The 21152-nt window shown below is 42.4% G+C and overlaps 2 protein-coding genes and 1 long non-coding RNA gene across 7 annotated transcripts in view; 1 reads left to right on the forward strand and 2 right to left on the reverse strand.

Moving 5' to 3' along the window:
• On the reverse strand, positions 1-18656 carry LOC125750520 (cdc42 effector protein 2-like). 5 transcript variants are annotated; one of them, XM_049028424.1, is made up of 3 exons: positions 18340-18643; positions 5157-5205; positions 1278-4960 (listed from the first exon to the last, which is right to left on the reverse strand). In XM_049028424.1, exon 3 carries the CDS (start codon positions 4547-4549, stop codon positions 3815-3817), a length of 735 nt encoding a protein of 244 aa, XP_048884381.1. In that variant the 5' UTR covers positions 4550-4960; positions 5157-5205; positions 18340-18643; the 3' UTR covers positions 1278-3814. The 5 variants fall into 5 exon arrangements, 4 of the variants coding, with proteins under 4 accessions (XP_048884381.1, XP_048884383.1, XP_048884379.1 ...); XM_049028426.1 differs by lacking the exon at positions 18340-18643 and adding an exon at positions 9833-10476; XR_007400361.1 differs by lacking the exons at positions 1278-4960; positions 5157-5205 and adding an exon at positions 1-661 and having other exon boundaries at positions 18340-18656.
• Positions 10473-21152, forward strand: part of LOC125750522 (uncharacterized) — a 14627-nt gene continuing 3947 nt past the window's right edge. Inside the window, exon 1 of the long non-coding RNA XR_007400362.1 lies at positions 10473-10597. This is a non-coding gene — a long non-coding RNA (uncharacterized LOC125750522). The remainder of the gene's footprint in view (positions 10598-21152) is intronic.
• Positions 19584-21152, reverse strand: part of pola2 (polymerase (DNA directed), alpha 2) — a 10702-nt gene continuing 9133 nt past the window's right edge. Inside the window, exons 15-18 of the mRNA XM_049028421.1 lie at positions 20834-20940; positions 20674-20730; positions 20431-20557; positions 19584-20250 (exon numbers count right to left, since the gene is read on the reverse strand). Coding sequence (XP_048884378.1) covers positions 20098-20250; positions 20431-20557; positions 20674-20730; positions 20834-20940 — 444 coding nt within the window. The 3' untranslated portion in view covers positions 19584-20097. The remainder of the gene's footprint in view (positions 20251-20430; positions 20558-20673; positions 20731-20833; positions 20941-21152) is intronic.

Below are 21152 nucleotides of genomic sequence, written 5' to 3' on the forward strand. Positions count from 1 at the left end.
TGTAAGTTTTTTGTTAGTTTATAGGGTCTAAATAAGTGGCCTTGAATGTTGAAATGCTGATTCTTAAGATCTGTTTGAATCAGAAACATTTTGGAAATTTAACAAAAGTTCTTTGTTGAATAACAAAAGGATTGAGTGAGATTCAGTTTCCAAAACTGTAGTATATGACATATGACTGTGTAGAATACGCAAGATATGAATGACTTTAAGTCATCTCAAAAACAACAAGATGAACTGAGTGACTTTTGGAAATTTGCTCTTCAATTAGCAGTGCTAAAGAAAGGGCAGAATTAGTCATTTGATTGTCATGGATGAGAATCCAAACTCCCGTTATTAATATTGATGTTAGATCTCATTCTCATAGACATCAAAATAGTACAAACATAACGCAACTCAGAAGTTTCATCTCCATATAATGACCTGAACAGATGTGGTCTCCCGCAGTGTTAATACACTCACAGGCATTTCTTTGTCACAGCAGAAGTGCCATATTTTATTCTGGACAAATTTCCAGATGAGACCCGAGTTGCCTAGCTAATGTGCACGTTCACTTGTTGATTCAGCTATTCTAGTGATCCCATCGCCGTGGCCTCCAGCCTGGTCGCTCCTCCAGTTCCCAGGGCTCCGTGCTCTCGGGGTCAACGGCCGCGCTTTCCGGAGCCTGTGTGTTAACAAAGGCAGTTGGAGTGATTCCCAGGACCATTTAAAAAGTGGGCAAGTCAAGGCAAATGAGAGTAGGGGCAAGAATCCAACCAGAGGCACGCACACACAGATCCTGCCGGGTGGGGGGGGCGGGGGTACTCAACAATACAGCCGTTTGGTTCGACACACTTAACCTCCCCTTCATAAAACCCCCACATGCTCTAAAGCACCACTTAAAGACTAAACCACCTTGTTTTACACATGCCCTCAGTCACTTCTGTCTTGCTGGATGAAAGGCATGGGAAATGCCACTGGAATGGACTCGTCTGTCCACAGCACATGAGAAGACGGTGTTGTGTGTGCAAACAAAGTCTCTAAGGAGAGGTGACACAATTTAAAGCATCAGTGAGGCGAATGACATGAACCAAACTAAACCAAGAGAATCCCAAGAGGGGCTTTGTTACTGTTAGCATGAGTGTGGTACCGTAGGAAAGCAGTGACCATGCAGCATTCAGCCGCCTATATGTAACGGCGCGTAAGCCGTTGTGAATCAGCATGGTGAGCAACCATCGCCAACATACCGTTCATTGGCGCCGCCCTCCTCATTCACGCAGCCTAGGAATGACTTCACGCCATTTTTTAATGGACAAAGGAAAGTGTTTATTACAATCACCATTTATAGGTAAGGCTCAACACATTGTTTTGACCAAGTTTGCAGCTTGTTAGAAAACAGCCTACTGCTGAGGAACAAAATGGCCGACTTTATGCATTAAACTGTGTTAAAACTGCTCTTCAGTCCCACAAGTCAGCAAAGGTCACTACATTCTATGACATTATTCCAGTAGCAAGGCTTTGCAAAACTGAACAAAACTGAGCTTATACGAAATGCAAAGCTTTCACTTGCTTTAGGCTTCTGAAAACCCAACTTCTCAAAAACGAAGAACTAAAAATGAAACAAAGACTGTTTATGTGGAGCTGGACCCACTTTTGTTTTAGCTGTATTAATGTTCTAGCTTTATAAGAGTGAACCTGCTATGTTTCCAGCGTTGATCCATCACATGATGAACAGGACGTATAGCTCGACAATCAGCCTTCTGTGTTTTTAGCATAGGCAAGGTAAGGGACCTGTGTGGTCAGCTCTCGGAGGAAGTTAATTATCTGCAAAGTGCTACCATCCTCCTTGCTAGCCTAAGTCACATTTAGGTGTGTTCCCTTCTATCTACCACTTCAAATGTCAGATTATTGGAATCCTAATGCTTAGGACCACATTTAAGTACGTAAGTAATGAAACGCAGGCAAGCAATCTTGGTCATGTGACGTACATCAATGGAATTACAATATATATCAACCAGCATTTTACATTTACATCCACACTGTCGCAAAGCTTTACAGTAGCATTCATAGTGGTAATGACAAATAGGAAGACTCAGCTTCTTACAGTCGGACATTCATCAAAGACATTCATGACTCTTTCCTGCTACGACTGTTATACATCCACGTGGATGACTGAGTGAAGGGACATGTTAGTCCAGTAGCTGCACTGGTTATACTGGTGCCCTATAATTAATAATGCAGTGGAATATTGTTTTATATCATGAAGCCTTGGAACAAAGGAATTCTAATCGCTCTCTTTCACATTCACAAAATTCTCAAAATATCACATTGTGAAGAAACGCAAGACAGTTCTGTCCCAGTTCTCTAGACTTGCTCTTCGATTTTACGTGAAATTCTCGAGAACATTAAACACAAGAATTCAATGGTAGACACATCGTTCATTCCCATTGAAAATATTACACTGTTTCTCTGTGTTGTTTCTCTGTTGTACACAGTAAAGCTATTTCATTACCACGCTCTTCTAGTTAATACGCTAAATACTTTCCAGAGTAAAATACAGGCAACATTATTTTTGCATGGTGATTTTCAGCAAAGTTCAGCACTTACTTGCAATGTGCATGATGCATAAACTGTCTACGGGAATCATGTTTCTTAATTACAGTTTCTTACATATAACGTTTTTTTGTCATTTCTATTATAATCTAATATAATCCATTTCAGGGTCATACTTGGACTGTCCCAGGAAGTACAGGGCACAAGGCTGGCTGTCCGTCCTTTCCTTGGATGGAATTTCAGTCCATCACAGGGAGTACACTCACACACAAACAAACACACACACAATATGTGCAATTCAGCCAAACCATGTGTTTTTGGATTGGTGCAGGATACTTGAGGAAACCCACTTAAGCACATAACAGACTCTGCCCGCACGAAGTGCCAGTCACTGAGGAATGGCTTCGCTGAGAACTTCATTTCATTTTAATATACAGTAGAAACACAGCAGAGTAATACAGACCCACACCAACACGCCTAAGTACTGTACCCTGTGACCGTGTTTACTGCAGTATAAAGACATGCGTCTCGCATGGGCCTTGTTAAGCCATTCCAATCAACACCATCAGATCATTCCAGGTCACATGACTCTCAGTTCTCAGTGTTGGAATTTTCTGATGGCAAAGAGCGAGGTAAAGTATGGCAGGACCGAGTACCTTAACAGAGCCAGAGCCCATTTCTCTCATTGTCCAGTGTCCACAAGTGGTAGCAAATATTTGGACAAGGCTTGAAAGCACAGGCTGCTTTCTCGGGCCAAACTTCTTAGTGCCTTATGACATATTGCACAATTTTTGCAGAAAGCAAAACAGAAGGTTTATCTTTGCAATTCTAAGACAACGCAGAGTAGTATTTCAAAGGGCAGGGAAGTCACGTTCTGTTCCACTGTGTTCCTCCTTTGCCCAGAACCTCTAGTTTATGAGGAAGGATTTCAGCTGCGGTGGCAGAGAGCTGGGACCCCTGTTTCCTTAAACCCACAGTGGAAATTCACTGGACCGCTTCCCAGCAGAACTGGCGTTTTCTTTGAATATGAGCAACAGGAGCAAGAGCTTAACAATTGAGGAACATCAGATAAAGTCTATAACGTGGCATAGTCTAAGATGCATTGTTGGTTCTCCCTGGTCCTCGTAACATGCATGAGGGGTCTGGAGTGTGGTCATAGCCATTATTTTGCAAATGAGGGTTTTATAAACCATGGTCTGTTCGGTCACCTCCAGTCATATACTTAAAAAAAAAAAAAAAAAGTTTCTCAAAGCTACTTCAGAATTTACAACAGAAATGCTGGTCCTCAAGTGAAGAGCTCCTGCAGTCCTCCCTGCACGCAGGAACTACTCAGGCTGTTCGCCCTGTGCTTATCCATGATCTGGAGCACGTCATCCAGGATGGAGGGCCCCAGGTCTAGATGAAGGGAGAGCAGGGAGCTGGTGTGAGATAAGTAGGGCTGTTCTAAGGGATTGTCGAGGTCTTGGAGGTCGTTGTCTTGGTTTACTGAAGCCCAGGAGGTGGGTGAAGCAAGGGGGGCTGCTATAGTGGACGAGGCAGAGGGCAGCGAGGGATCCTGAGTAGGCAGTGGAGCTTTGTCATCTAGATGTAGCCTGGGAGGTTTTGGAGGCGGTGCCTGGGAGGATGTTTGGGGCTGCTCATGGGGGGGAGCAGGGGCTGAGGCGGGCAGCGTGAGAGCCTGCACCCCACCAATGACGGGCAGGGAGATGGCGTTCTTGAGCAGGGGCGAGTTCTCAGAGGGAGGCGGGTGGCTGCACACGCTGGCGGTGCGTGTGAACTGAAAGGGCTCACTGCAGTCACTCCCAGGCTGGCTCTGTCCGGGCAGTAGGTGGAACTTGCCCTGCAGGAAGGACAGGTCGCCGAACAAGTCGGTCTCACCACCACCGCTGCCGATGTGGATGGTGTGGCGGAAATCCCCCAGCGGGGGGCTGATCATGTCCGAGGACAGGATGTCCCTCAGCCTCTCCTTCTTCCCTTTGCGGCTGCTACGCTTCAGGTAGATAGGCGCCTTGGCGGACATGTTCGGAATCTGCCCGGGCCAGAAGGGGGCAGCGTCCTCGGCGGGCGGGCGTATCTAAGCAACACCAGGGCACCTCGATTCAGCCTGGGCCCGTTTTTGCCTCTTGGTTAAAGTCCACAGAAGGATGAGGACAGATGGAGGCTTGAATTCAAAGGGCAGGCTGTACCATTGCGCCTGCCATACAGTACAAGGAACAACGATAAGGCTGCAGCGGGAAAGCGTCAAACTTTCAGTAGAACTCAGGCATCCAGTAAGGAGAATTTAAGTTCAGACAGCCATAGAGCTGTAGAAGGTAACTTCTGCAGACAGTAGAATGGTGTTGTGAGCAAACTGCTTGGTCTTCTGTGGAGAATTAATGACAAGGCTGCATGACATGGTTAGCCTTCCCTCCCTTCATACCAGGGGAACTTCCTAAAAGAAGAAAACAACAAAAAAACACTTCACTTTAGCAACAGATTATAATTTTGCTGCAAAAATCCTGAACTGGATGCAGAAAAGAGCTAAACTAATAGAAAGGACAAACAGTTTGGATCTTTATATAGTTATTGGTTGCATTCCTGCAGTGAATTACTTGAATTCATTGTGCCAAAGTGCAACACAAACTTACATTGCAACACGACTAATTCTTCATCACAGGTTCCTTCGCTCCCTGGGCCCTGATGAAAATGTGCATAGTCATCATGCCCACTGAACAACAAGCCCGCTTCTGTCTCTTTGCCCTTCACTATTCCTGTGAAAACACCATCCGCCCCACCAAGACTACCAGGAAAAGATGCACAACTGCCAGTCTGTGGTCTAACAGCCAAACGGATACACAGACACACCCCTCTAGCTTCTCCCAGCCAATAGGAGCGACTACCTCAGATCCATGTTACACAGTGGCATCAGCTCAGGTGTCAGACAGCGCACGGCAGTTACTCAACCCCGCTACCTGTCCTGCTTCTGAACTCTTGGCCTCGGGAGGTACACATTACTCAATGGGAACTCAAGAAGCCTCAGAGAGAGACAGAGAAACAGAGAGAGGGGGGATGGAGAGCAGAAACACAACCCCCACCATGAACAGAATGTATCAATCTGGAGTGGGGCAGCTATAATAGGCTAAATGCTGCAGCGGTGCCCGGTGTTTATACCCAGATTAATGCACCAGGAATCAACAGGCATACCAGACAGGCAGAAAACCACAGAAACACTGAATACATTTGTCACATTCCTCATTGATTACATCACACCCCATCACACCCTTGCCAAGACAAAACCAGCCTGAGGGAGGGTCTAGCTGGAAAGTGATTCTTTTTGTCCGATTAGTTTGTTCGTGGAGAGCTCAGTCACGCACACACAATTCTCAGGAAAAACGTCTCAAGCCAACGCAGAGCCCTTTCTAGTAAAAATGAAGAGCTGGGGTGTGTGTTCACTGGAAGGGAGGTCATGTACGGGCGTGAGTGACTGTTTGTATGATACGCAGGGTCCGCTGTCCTACAGCCTAAAGCAGCCGCCCGGCTTATCTGACTTCGCGAGGAATGTGGCGAAGCCGAGAACGGCTGCTTGATGCCTCACACGACAGATTAAGGCAACATTGTGGCTACAGAGGCAGCGACATCCATAACGCGCCACTTTAGTGGAGTCATCAGGCGGAACAGATAACTGTTATTGATGGGTAATAACCTCAGTGACACTCCGGCATGACCAGGGTAGCTTAATTATGAGCGCTGCGTCCGTCAGGAGCCCGTAGGGGGCGCTGCCAGAGGCCTGGTTATAAAATGATGCCTTTACGCACCGTGGCGTGTTCTGTCTGACACAGCCCGGCATTATCTCTCTTTCCCCTCACACAAGGACAGATTCCGTGCATTCCAACGGTTTGCTAAGAAGTAATAATTATGTCAAGTTACATACCCGAAATGAAAGATTTTACTGCTGCTCTGCAACTTGTTTCCAGCTCAGATGGAACTTTGGGCCAGAGTCTGGGTGGTTGGTCTCGATCAGCCCTGTTACCAGGAACCATCCCAAATGCACTGGGTTCTGACCCACTGGCAGTTATAGGATCCCAGCCTAGATACCATACCTATGAATTATTATATATTATATATTCACTTCAAATATCCTCTGTAAGTTATTTGGCTACATATTGCAGATGAAATAGTAGAAACAAGTATTTATTTAAAAAATATGATTACTCTGTTAATCAATATCTTCTATCCATCCATCCATCCATCCATCCATCCATCGATTTTCTAACCCCTTATCGTTTCCCAGGCAGCATACAGCACAAACCTGGACAGGATGTCAGTCCATCGCAGGACACATACAAGCACACACTCAAACTGTAAGGATACCAGATTCCAATTAACTGCATGTTACAGATACATATTGAATAAACATCTATCATTTAGTTTTTTACTATATGTTGAAGCAGACCCTTATAAATTGTGTCACACAAAGTTAAACAGTAACTCAGTCAGCACCCCAATTAAACTTCATTAATTAAAACTAATACAAAATACACCATCATCGCTTAAATTTATTTCAATTTGCAGAAAAGGGAAGGCTGCATGTTCATTTTTCATTTTTTGCTGCTTAATTTCCACACTCGAAAGTGCCATCAATAACCAAGCCATCGCAACATGGAAGTAGAAACAAGACATTAAGCCGTCTGACCTCCCTACGGGGCGTCGTCACAAACCGAGAAGGGAGGCTGCCCCAAATGACCCTGAAAATGGCTGTTTACTTGTAACTTATCCAAACAAAGCTTAATTAAATCTCCATTATTTACTACGTGAAATAAAACTAACGGTATTGGCTGTATTGCTCCGGTCTATCATGCCATGATGCAGTTGTTAAAGAATGCAGGGTTTCACAGATGCTAACCCGGACATATCGCTTTTCCTTTGAAAAAGCTCTGCACTCTTCTTAGCACGACATTCCCCGTGGGTGGTGAGTTATGTGTATTTTATGTTAGATAGTGTTGAAATTTAATTACTAGGAAAGAGAAGATGCTCTATTTTGATCCCAGAATTATTCTGCCCTGAAAATGCAGCGGTGCACTTTTGGAATCCCCTGAACATCTCTGGGGATTTACTCTTTTTTTCCTGAGATATAGGCATCTGTTATTTTTCTGCAATAAATGCCTGAAGTGAATGTTCTGTTCAGGCACAAATAAGCATAAAAACGTAATTAGATCTGGAATGAAAGTCAGGGTGATGAAGACAACGGCATACAGCAGATACGCTACAAATCTGAAACAAACTGAAAAAGTACAGGCCTACCGAGTCTCCATAACGAATCCTCTCACAGAAAGCCAAGCATGACGTTAGATTAAACTGACTTTGAATGGTAAACAGGCGTGCAAGGGCACAGATTTGTGTATGGACAGTAGGGACAGATCCCTATCGATATTATGGGAGCAGCAAGTGTGTTCAGGTGGGCCGGGGGTCTGAAGCTGATTTACCAATGCTGAAACCAAACCTATGCCCTTGCATTAAGCGCACTGCCTTTGCAGCACTATAAACAGACGGAGAAAGCGTGTGGTGTCACTATCGATTAAGTGGCACTGGATGCTCTTGCAGAATCCAGAAAAAAATGTGGGAAATGGGATGACGTGCACTATCGTTTTTTTTTGTGGATTTTAGGGTGTCTTCAAAGCAATTAAAGTAGATAAATCCAAGAGTTTCTATGCTGGTTATTGCAACCAAAACACAAAGTCATGGACAAGTGGCCCCCTGAGCCATAACCTGAGTGTCTGCATCACAAAAATCCCTGCAAGTCAAAATAACCGAGATCTGAAAGTAAGGAGACGTAGCATCCCGTTGAAACTACACAGGGCGGCTTGTAATCCAGTGTAGATTTATACCAGAAGGAGGGTGCGACGATGAACAGCAGGCATGTCCAGCAGTGTATTCACGGTACGGCTTAGTTGAATTGTTAAATGAAGAATAAGTGAAAGCCAATGAACACTTCAACCGGCCTACTTAAAGGAAACGGTTTCGAAAGAGACAAAAAGACAAAACACCTTTCCACAATAATACAATAACGATCATAATTAAAAATTGTGACACTAGATGGCAGCCTCCTTCCCCTTCCAAACCGTAGAAGTTTTGCTAGTTAAGAACTATTTAAGCGAAGTTTAAACACGCGATAATAGATGATTAGAATCAGACAGAAACGGTCGTACTAATCACAAAAAGTTGTTTTATGCTAGCTAGTTTCATTTGCTTTTAAAGAATTGTGATTATTCACTCGGTAATGAAAATTCCAGTTAATGCACGAAACACGTGCACGGGATTTTTTGCATGCTTGGCACCACAGAGATCGCTGGATGAGGTCTGGGAATGTCATTGTCAGGACAGCACGGGCTGCGACAGTGAGCCGGGAACAATGCGCTTACTGTCATCATTCAAGCCTCCCTATCAAAAGCTGTGAGAAACGTAACGTCCCCGACCGTGGCCGCCACCCAGGCACAATGAGACATGAAACTAGTGTACTATTTTAATAGAGCGTCTTGAAACTGTGGCCAACTTACCGAAGACATTTAGAATATTATTTGCCTTATGTATGAATCCTAGTAGATAAAATCAAATTAGTTGCACAGATAGATAGATAGATAGATAGATAGATAGATAGATAGATAGATAGATAGAAAGATGGATAGACTGATCATTTGACACTCAATCTTCAGCACAAATTTTTGATCTTTGACGGTCTAGAGTCATTTGTCATTTAAGCAATGGAAAACTTATTATACACCAGAATGAGATCACATGTCCATTTACTGTTCATAGGTCTCATAGAGGGCTGGCCCCCCATCCTGGATTGTTCTCTGCCTCGTGCCCATTGCTTCCGGGATAGACTCCGGACCCCCCGCGACCCAGTAGGATAAGCGGTTTGGAGAATGGATGGATCGATGAAGTCTCATAGATCTAATAAACAGTCATAACTAATCAACAGTCAACTAATCGGAAGAATATCATCTTTTCAGGGCTCGACGCTTTACGGCATTCTACATAAACATTTTAGGACAGTATTTCTGAATTGTAGGAAAAAAGGACTCTTGCGGCTATCAATCCAATGTGGTGAATATATAACTTGGAATTTTATGACAACTTGAGGTCTTGGTAAAGCTTTATGTGTAAAGTGCTGAAATACAGTTTTGCTTGCGCCCCTTTGCTACAGCTCCTTTGTTACTGTCCGATTTAGGTTTCCCATCAATTACCGTTTAATTTATTTATACCCGAATATCACATCACTTTCTATGCTAAAAGCAGATTATAATATTTTAAAGGACTCGTTTACCTTTGTACTCCTACAGTAGTATTCCTGAGTTGAAAGTCGAGGTTTGACTCCATATGTTGTATGAGGCACTCCATACGCTGACGCGAGCGTTATAAAAACGTTTCTTTCAATTTGACACCATAGCACACTGAACAAATGATGATACAGTTGAATTGGATACCTGACTCAAACTCCTCTCTCCTTCGTGGTTTTAAAGTATGCAGCGCATACTAAGGCAGCATATAAACTGCGGCATCTGACTGTGGAATTCTTTCGTCTACATCTGGATGAGGCATCAAGGGGTATTTATATTTTTCACAATATGTTTAATATATGTTTCTTTTTCCTTCGGGTTTCCTTTTATTTACATCAGCCCCTCTTGCATTTCAGAAATGCTGCTTTAGATTAAACGAAAACTGAATGACGTACTCAGACTTAAAATAGCGATAATTATCATGCTGTTCCTTTTATAAGATACCAGAGCTTTTTTTAGTTGGGGTGCAAATGTGTAGGCAATATTGATAAGCACAAGTTTGCACTTTACATACTATTGGATTTGCTTTCCCATTCCGGATCCTTACACTCCACACCGCATTTTCCTACTTTCTCGCAGCACCCGAAAACGCTTCCTTGATGCTGGAAATTCCAGCAGCGACGTATAGCGGCAAGTCGCGTGTCGTTTGTCGCACGCGCGGGCGCAGCGTATCGTCGCACTGGGCTCTCTGCTCGTGTACCAGTTGCGTGCCGTTTCTACACCGTTACTTGGCGTCTCGCACTCGTCTTTGGGTAAGTAGTCGCACATGTAACCTTTGAATTCAACAACTAACCAGCCCATCTCTAACTTAGTTCTATGGTGTGTTAATATGTACAGGTAAGCTACTGTATGGATTTCCATCCATCCATCTATCCATCCATTTTCCAAACCGCTTATCCTACTGGGTCGTGGGGGTCCGGAGCCTATCCCGGAAGCAATGGGCCTGTATGGATTTATTTTTTATTTTTCTGGTAATACAATGTAGTTACCGCGCTGTTTTGAACTACGACACAAGAAGAGAGAAGTAGGCTTATTTACCGGTGTAAAAGATTTGGCATACATGCAGACACTGGTAAAACGTACAGTCTGATGCATGAGAATTTCTAGGCCCCCAGACAAAATACACCCCCCGCCCGTCAAATTTTACATATAATTTTATGTATTCAAGGGTCCTCAGTGGAAGTGCTGGCTCCCCTGAATTCGCCAGGGTATCCATGCCCCCATGCAGTGTTTAGAACCGCATTCGACCCGTTATCTGGCCGCAGCACGAATGTAATTCCGTACCCGGCCCGACTCGTAACAAATAGATTCCGAGGCCCGAATCGAATCTGAATAAAATGTTATGTGATGTCTTGGAGGGCGCCCGTGGGAATAGCTTACAAAATTTAAAAGAAGCATTTATTATCCATTTGAAATGTAGGCCTACGGCTCTCTCTCTCTCTCTTTCTCTGTGTGTGTGTATGTATATATATATATATATATATATATATATATATATATATATAGATATATATATATATATATATATATATATATATATATATATATATAGATAAATAGATAGAGGGGCGGCATGGTGCCGCAGTGGTTAGCATTATTGCCTCATACTTCTGGGACCCAGGTTCGAGTCTCCACCTGGTCACATATGTGCAAAGTTTGCATGTTCTCCCCATGTCATTGTGGGGTTTCCCCCCACAGTCCAAAAATATGCTAATTGGAGTTGCTAAATTGTCCGTAGGTGTGCATGTGTGAGTGACTGGTGTGTGAGTGTGCCCTGTGATGGGCTGGCCTCCCATCCTGGGTTGTTCCCTGCCTCATGCCCATTTCTTCCGGGATAGGCTACGGACCCCCTGCGACCCAGTAGGATAAGCGGTTTGGAAAATGGATGGATGGATGGATGTTAAAAGCTGTTTTCAGTATATGATCTATTAATAACCATGAACAATTTACTCATTCAGAGCATTACATGGTAATGGTTGGTACATAGCCAATCCCTACCAGTCATCCAACTGTCCAAATAGTGACTTTCACATCCTCATGTTTTTTAAAATCTAAATTAGGCTACAGGTCTCTTGAATGTCAAAAATACTATTCTCCCATTGGGATATCAAAATTAACGCATTTGGCAATACAAAGAAAGTAAGACACATTAACAAGTTAACTTTGACAGCGCTACATGCATTTTTTAATAGCAATAAGACTAATGTCCATCTTAGTAATTACCAACACCCACCCATTATCTTCTGAGGGGGTGCCGACTTAGCAACTGCCACCCACCACCCTCACTCCAGAAGATATATGCTTCAGAAAAAAAAATTACATTTATTTTCTATTTGACAAGTACAGACACACTATCAGAAAAAAGTCCCAAGTTGTACCTTTGAAGGTACAATTACTTGTCACTGGGGATGGACCCTTAAGGCTCTGCCAGTTGTTCCCTTGCTGTAGGTAAATGTACCTTTTAGTTTACTTTAAGGTGAAGAAATGGACTCTGAGGAACACTGTTGTGCCATTAGGGCAGTGGTTCTCAAACTTGGTCCTCAGGACCCACTACCCTGCTTATTTTCCTGCTATCCCTGCCCTACACACTGCTGATTACCTGGATCAGGTGTGTTCAGTCAGTCAGAAGCTGAAAGACAGCTGGGACCTGTGTGGGGGCAGGGATAACACGAAAACAAGCAGGGCAGTAGGGCCCGAGGACCGACTTTGACAACCACTGCATTAGGGATACATTAATGTTGTTTGTACCAAAACTCTACCAGGGCTACACCCTTTTTTCTGACAGTGTACATTGAAATCATTTAGAATCAGAATCAGGTTTATTGGCCAAGTGAGTGTGTGGCTCACACAAGGAATTTGTTTCTGGCAGTTGGTGTCTCTCTGGTACATTACAATACAATAGATCGGTTTAGTTCCCACATTTCCCATCTTGCTTTCTTTGTAAGACAGACACACAAATAAAAATGAAAACAAGGCTTCGTGTCGAAGTGCAGGATTAGCCACTTATCAAGCATCCCTGGAATATTTTTCATAGATTATGGGCCTTTCTCAGGGGCCCAGTGGCTATGGAACTGTCCTGCCAGCCATAAAACCTGAACCAGCGACCTTCCCATCACGTGCAAAATGGTTGGCAGAGGTGGGAATTTGAACCGACATCTCCAAAAAGTCTGGAGTCTTAATCCAGCACCTAAGACCGCTCAGACACACTACCACTGTATACCAGTAAAGTGTCACATTTAATAATGTTTGATACTCAAGCATGCAGCTGGTCAGTTTCACTATGATAACAGACACACTGATGAAGATCTGCATTCACAACACTGGTACAGACTGCACAGTATACCTACACACTGAATGAAGAACAGGGTGTGCCCATTACATGCCTGCTCAGCAAAAACAAACAAGAAAATGATTGGTATTCCTTCTGAAATGCTGAATGGTCACTGGTAATCCAAATGAAGAGCCAAAAAACAGACCTAACAACATAACTATGCACTTTAAACTCTGACTTTATTGGCAAAATGAAGAAGTTAGATTCAGCACTGACCTCACGTCAACAGGCAACACAACTGGCCTTCCTGACTTGCATGAACTATCTACAGGGATAACTAATGTCCATAAATGCGAATGGTCCAATTATTTGTGTCCTACAAGAACAACATAATGATGACAAACGCATAATAAAAACAACCCTCTTCGTTGTGCAACATCCGTTATCTATATGATTACACCCCCTCAAGATCTATATTTAGCTCATAACTTTCATGCCAGCACAGGCAGATTGTTGCTAAAGTTTCTTAAACTACATAATTCTGTCAATTGAGAACCATGTGTAGAAATAAATATCGCATGTTAGCTAGAGTAGGCTGGATTAGGGGCTGGTATGAGGTAACCTTGGGGGAAAGGTCTTCTGTGTCCCTGATTGAAGCCAAAAAATTTCCGGAGTAAGGTTTTTCCTTCCAGGCTCCTAATAAAATGCAGATGACTGCTGTAATACCTCAGTTCCAAGTTTGCTATGGATATAGCGCTTAACTAAAAAGCCTGAAAATAACCCTGAGTCCCAGCTGCAATGTGCTGCGCTGACTCATGGAAATGAAATGTAATAACCATGCTATGACATACATGAATACAGATGTACAAAGAACCCACATCTGGCATACAATTAAAGACAAAAAAAAACACGAAAATATTAAACAAGTACAGTATTCTCATTCAACATGCACATAAGGGAAAGCCTATGTTATTTACGGAATGGTAACAGTTACATTGTGACTGAGAAAAATGTGCTGTAAGGGTATTGGGGATCATTTAAAATGTACGTTATTTCAGATTTAGACTTTTCCAACCTGAAGAGTATAACAATTTAAATGCCTATAGCTTTAGAAAACAGAATGATACAACCTTAATATACTTGTTTTCAGGTCAGTTAAAATAACTCAAATTTGCAGATTCTACTGAAGAATGCCTGCAAGATATTTGAAAATTTTCAAATATTGTGATATTTTTTAAGCAAAAAAAGCAGTTCAAAATGTAACCAAAATAAACTATGGCCAAACAGTTTGTATGGAATACAAAATATTTCCAAAAAGCAAAAGATTTGATGATCAATTCTTGTTTGCTTTTCTCCTCACTAATTTGTTTTATCGCTAAGATAAAACTGCAATAGTGATGCTTTCGAAAATACTGTCAAAATACCATATATCACAGTATAATGTCCAGACAGTATGATAGTAAGAAAATTAGAGGTAACACCTTACTTACGCGGGCACATATAATGTAGTAGCACACTCAGTATTAGTTACATACTGATCCCAAGTTCCCATCATTATTTTAAAGTATTTTAATTATCATTATTTATCAGTATTTTAAATTCCTCCTCTTATATTGTATTTTTTTTATAACTTGTAATATGCTGGTGTACTGCTGCTGGAAACTAGAATTTCCCAGAGGAACCTTCCCGAGGGATTAATAAAGTTCTATCATCCATCCATCCATCCATCCATCCATCCATCTATCTATCTATCTATCTATCTATCTGTCCATCTATCTATCTATCTTAATCAGTTATAATGGTTCAAGTATTTCATGCAGGAACTATATCAGCTATATCATTTGTTCTTGAGTAGTAACTGAGGAACTAAGCTGTTTGTGCCACCCAAACCTAATTTAAAATCAGCTGACTGTCGTGGTTCTTGCAATGTGACATTTATATTTGCATAACATGCATTGGCGATATTAATATTGCACATCTTGCAGGCCTGCACTGTCCACTGCACTGTGATTCTGCAGTGCGTGACAGGAAATCCATGACTGTGGCACCATAATACATAATAGATTACAAAAATTACACTTTATGGACATTTCCTTCGTACGGCATTTGGAACTGGATAATAAGGTTGTAAAAACGTTAAGCTTAGTTGTGATAAATTCCGTCTGTATATGGTTTGGAATATACTGCACTGCTTGAAACACAGCAGGAAGTGAGAACTGGAAAAAACACTCAAGCACACTTTTATATTGTGCTGTCAGCCATAGATTCTGTGATGTTCAAGTTTACCAGAGTACCATTGTGGGATTCAACATGTGGCATGTAAATAGTCTGGAATATGTATGTGTTCCTCCACCTCCCCAGTGGGCCCCCGAAATATGTATACTTTGAAACCGATTTTAAAAATACAACCTCTGTGTCTAAAGAGTTCAGTTAATTAGAGTAGGGCTGTTAATTTGCATTTCATATTTTAAACACCAGTCTGCATGTAGTAAAAAAGTTACATTTATCTTTTAAACAGAACATAAAGTCAGAATTTGAAATAAGGTTCCTGAATTTCAAAACAAACCACATGACTAATTAAAATTACTTAATGTAGAACTCAGTTAATTCTGGCAGTAATGTAACTCCATTGTGTGGTAATTGGCCAGATCCCTTCTGGAAACACCCAGCTTATTCATATGAAATGTTTACCGAAATACTGTGGTATGAAACTTATTAAAGTTCACGGTCTCGTCTCACGCCTACTGTGTTTATTACTCAGGTCAGTGCTATGTGAAAAGAAACACCAGATTTACTGGGCAGCTCTGCCAGTTCTCATCTGAGATTTCAACAATGTCTTGAGTACAAGCCTGGGGCACAACTTTCAATCCATGGATAGAAATGACAAGTAAACAGAACTGAACTCTCAGCTCTGTCTTGTAAAATTGGACATTTCTATTGTTTTCAAGGTGACGTTAGAGTTTGTATTCATATGCTTTTGTGAATCTTTGCATTAATTTAATGTACAGCATAATTTCTGGTTCTCAGTTTTATCTTGAAGGCGACTGCCAGACTGGGGGTTTGAATCCCACCCACAGTCTGTGTGCGTGGAGTTTGTGTGTTCCTATCACGTCTTATCTTGTGTGTCCCTTATCAAATGAGCTTCCTACCACATTCCAAAAAAACAGATAGGTCAGCTGCAGTTTCTAAATTGTACACAGCTGATATGCGTGAGTGACCTGCGATGGAGTGCCATCACATCCAGTCTGTCTCTGTCTCAGTGCTCCAGCTTCTCTCTAACCCTGTTCAGGATAAGCAGTTTGAAGATGGATGGGTTTTTCATATATCATTAAGATCAATGACATGCAAAATGTTTCATCTGGGATACTCCAGCCCCGCATCCAAAAACATGCTCGGGTTGATTGGAGTTGCCAAATTGCCTGTAGGTGTGTATGCGTGAGTGAATGGTGTGTGAGTGTGCCCTGTGATGGGTTGGCACCTTGTCCTGGGTTGTTCCCTTCCTTGTGCCCTTTGGTCCCCGAGAAAGGCTATGGACCCCCAGCAACCCTGGATAGGATAAGCCGCTACAGAAGATGGATGGATCGATGGACAAATAAAATATTTCAATAGCTTTTCCACTGAAGTCATCGAAAGGATTAAGGTGATTGTAAAATATATTTACGATAAGTGGAGTGCATGTGTGAGTGAGTGAGTGAGTGAGTGGTGTGTGAGTGTGCCCTGCGATGGCTTGATACCTCATCCAGGGTTATTCCCTGCCTTGGGAATATGCTCCAGACCCCGTGCAACTCTGAATTTGACAAGTTGTTACAGAACATGGATGGATGTAATTACAGGGATCAGAAACTTAATTTACTAAATTCCCTTGTTGAGAGCAATACTAATTTTTATTACTAATAGGCCTATAGGACCAGAACACCTCTAATTTAGATTATATGTTTTAAAACAAAAACTTAATAAGATTCACGCGACAAGGAAGAGAATATGCTTAACCCTACTTACAGGAATCATAATAAAGGTTATAGAAATTATCCAGCAAAAAAATATTGGAGTGTTAAGTAATTATAGTAATTGAGAAATAAGGAAGTATGTTACCTTATTAGCTCACGGCAGTGAGTAACATCATGTATTTCAAAATTCGGATTCCGAGCAAACTCAAATAGATTAATTGGCGCCCTTGTCGATTAATCAGTTGATCGGCAATACTGGGGCAAAACGAGTTTCTCCACAGACGTACATGCAGATGGTACAGTATTGTTAGGGGACAAGGTATTCCATACTGGTGTTCACAGAGTTTTGATACATTATAACCAAATAATAGATATCTGACTTTGCCAAATTATAAAAAAAAACAACAGGTGCACTTTGGACCGAGCTTTTTAAGACGCTTAGAAGCTTCAAAATGAATGCGTCTTATAATATGAACTGAGTTAACATAATTTTAAAACGTAGTGCGAAACTGAAAAGCAGTCCTGGCTACAGTAAAGGCGGCTTAATTACAATCTCCTCCCCGAAGCCTTTCCCTGGAACTTTCCCAGGACGTTTTGGCCACAGCGCTCGTTCACGCTCTAACTTTTGCGCTGGACTGGGCGCAGTATCTGCGTGCTGCTGCATCAGTCACAGCGATGACGCATGCGGGCAGGGAAAGGCGAGAAGCGCGAGCCGCCGCGGTCATTTCGCGGCACCCACGCCTCTATATTTCAGTAAAACAGGCTACAGGATTTTCCTCCCAGGCGAGTAAATAAAAGCACGTCGGGCGATCCCTAGGGATCGTCAACCTGTCTATACATGGCAAACGTGTCCATGGGAAGACTAGTCTGTGTCCGTGGCCAAAAAAATTGTTTTGAGAAAAAACTACGTAGGTTACGTTTTTAAATACTACGTCCGTGGTATAAATTGCATTATAATCACATGTCCGTTAGAATTCGCAATGGTGTTGACCCCTGGCAATCCTAATTTAAAACAAATGCAAAATAAACGAATAAAGACAATTTATGTTAGGCATACTGGCTAAAACGTTTTTCTCATAAAAGATTATACGAGTTTCCAGCCTAGTCAGAATGTCAATGTTCTGCATTTATTTCGCGTTAGCCATTTAAACCTCCGCATTTTAATGTTTACCGTGATGTATTAGTCATGGAAACTTGCAAAAAGAAAGTTTGCTGCTGTCCGAAAAGAACTCAGACTTTGCGGTTCATATAAATATAACATTAGGACAACACTCACCTTTCATTTTACTTCTCTCCATAGTGCACTCTTGCATGCTGCTTGTTCCCGACTACTATCCCGTCTGGGAACCTGATGAATGCGACAGTTCGAGGAGCGTCTAGTCCCCCCGCCCAGTCTTCCCTCCAAGCGCGTTTAAACGGTCGCTTAGTAACAGTCTATTGTTAATAAGCTTTGGGCATAGAGAACGAAGATCAATAGCTTTGTCTAAACTGCCACGATTGCACCGATGGCAGTGCGGGCTGGGACCGCTTTTATTAATGCAAACAATTCGCTACGTGAATAGTAAATGTAATTCGTTTTCTTGGTGTCCAACATGCGCTTGTTTATACTTTACACATTATTCAATGGATGTGTCAAAAGATATACCAATGCACAGTTCAGCCTTTTTTTAGTTGTGTCTGAATAAACCCTCCGGACAAGAGAAACTATAGACAGCCAAGTGTGACCTAATCGTTTTAATTTTCCACCCGCCTTTTTTTGTCACTAAAAGAGAAATAACTTCAGAGTCCAACAAAACAACTGAGCGAACTTATTAAAAACAGAACCGAAACCGAACAGGAACATTCTAAAAGGACCAACTTTAACTTTTGTGAATGGTTAAGGAGTGTAAAATTATTTTTCTTATTTCCTGGCGATTGGCTAATAGATGACGGCCAAATGTTGGAGCAGCCTGCAGAATAGGCAGTGTCCACTCCCAGGGACCTGACCTCACTTCACAGGACAACACTTCTGACAGATCTCCTCCCAATCCCCCTGCTCCAACACGCAAGATTTAATACATTAGAAATGTCCCAAATGCAGAATTTCTTCACAGCTAAGGAATGAACAGTTCAGCGTTAATTGAAGATCAGTAATGCATATCAGACTGAAGTCTTCAATATGACTGGACATTGTTGTTGTATGACGATTTCAGTTAAATCTAAGAAACTACTAACCTCCATGTTTCATCATTGTAATACTAAGCGAATGGTATTTTTTCCACAACTAACTATCGCTATGAATTTAGTGATGGGAAATGTAGACGCGCCGTACATGCGATGGTCCAGTTCACTTGGCTTCTAAGTTTTTGGTTAAATCTGTTCGTCCACAAGATCTAAGTTTTTTTCAGGGCACATGAGTACTTTGGCCCTGCGATGGGCTGCCCACCCCCATCCTGGGTTGTTCTCTGCCTCATGCCCATTGCTCCCGGGATAGGCTCCGGACCCCCACGACCCAGTAGGATAAGCGGTTTGGAAAATGGATGGATGGATGGGTACTTTAATCATAGAAGAAAAAGAAACATATACAGTTAAGTTTTGGTATATATACACTTATTCTGTGTTGTCTAGGGTATGACTTGCTTACCATAAAAATTTGCATTTCGAAGAGGTTACCTGTTCATTAGCTGCAAATTTCATCAAGGACTTCATTTTCAAGGCACCAACCAAACGTAAAATCAAAGTAGGGAAATCACTTGCATAAAAAAATATGCAAAATAGGAAAATAATTTATTGAATAAGCTACAGAATTACAAAATATCCTAAATATGGATATCTTTTTACAATATCGTGCCATTATAGAACTAAATTTAAGACACTTTATCTGGTGTGCCAATGGGCTTCAAGTACATTTGCCAACATTGTTTACCAGCACTGCTGGAAGTTTAGTAAATTACACCAACACATGCTTCACATGGACCACAGATAGCAATGTTAACATGAGCACACAGTCTTTTTCAAGGACGAAAGATCACTTTGATTAATGAGAGAATGCAGATCAGATCTTCACCACCTGACAGGCCAAACAGGGACTCTGCCTCTTCCCATCAGCGAGCGGAGGACAACGTTTTATGAGCAGCCTTCCATAAGTCCCACCCACCTGTCCCTTAGTCAGTCGGCCGGGATTGATACACACACAGCCAATCACATCCTGAAGAACAGACAAGAGGAATGGTTAACTCAGAGCAACTTTGTAATACTATTTTGTGCTTTAAGGGATGGATTAACTTAAATTTCGCAACAAAAAAGTGAAAACTAAGCCCAAATGCAGCATGTACTACAGCTAATATCTTTTGGGAAAGCATCATTCAAGCAAGTTTGAGAGTCATACCTTAACAAAGTAGCGCAACTCAGAGGGTACAACCAACACATCAGGCGTGAGAGGCAACTGGCCATAATACTGGAACTTTTCATAGTCCAGGTTGACCTCCTCTGCTGGAGGGTACAAGGGGTAATAGCTGGAGAAAGAGTGCAGAAGATGACATAACTGACTCAAGAAGTAATGAGAAACAAGGCCATGAACTACTCATCCTGAGAGATGAGGCCGTTGTCCCTCCACACATGTCCTGCTCACCTTCTCTGTGTCAGCATGTGCTTTAGGATGCGTGTGAAGCGGTCGGAGCCAGACACGCTGAAAAGCACAGGTTGGGGGTGAGTATTTGGGTTTCAATTCGTCTGGGAAGATAATTAAAAAACAGGGCTGGTGTGGCCCAAATCCTCCCCAGGCCTCATACCTGCTGATCTCCTCAGCCCCCATGTGGAAGAGAATGTCCGTGGATGTGAGGCTGAAGGTCACGCCCTCCACGAGCACCGTGCAGGGGTCAGACACCAGGGAGACGCGCTAAAGGCCAAACACATACACACACAGACAATGCAGATGAGCTCACTCCTGTCACCTCCAATAAACATACACAGCCAAAACATCAGTGTTAATAAGCCATAAGCCAGCGGCTGTCCAGTCGGGTACCACCTATCCTGTCAACATTATTCCTAAATTGCTGGCATTGCTCTGCTGACTTTCTCATGCCATACTGCACCACTGGAGCAGACACA

The sequence above is a fragment of the Brienomyrus brachyistius genome, chromosome 10 (genome assembly GCF_023856365.1).
Source record: "Brienomyrus brachyistius isolate T26 chromosome 10, BBRACH_0.4, whole genome shotgun sequence".
Taxonomy (NCBI): Eukaryota; Metazoa; Chordata; class Actinopteri; order Osteoglossiformes; family Mormyridae; genus Brienomyrus; species Brienomyrus brachyistius.

Bases quoted from the DNA above. Each gene is read 5' to 3' on its own strand.
- LOC125750520 (XM_049028422.1), bottom strand. From the start codon at position 4,549: ATGTCCGCCAAGGCGCCTATCTACCTGAAGCGTAGCAGCCGCAAAGGG.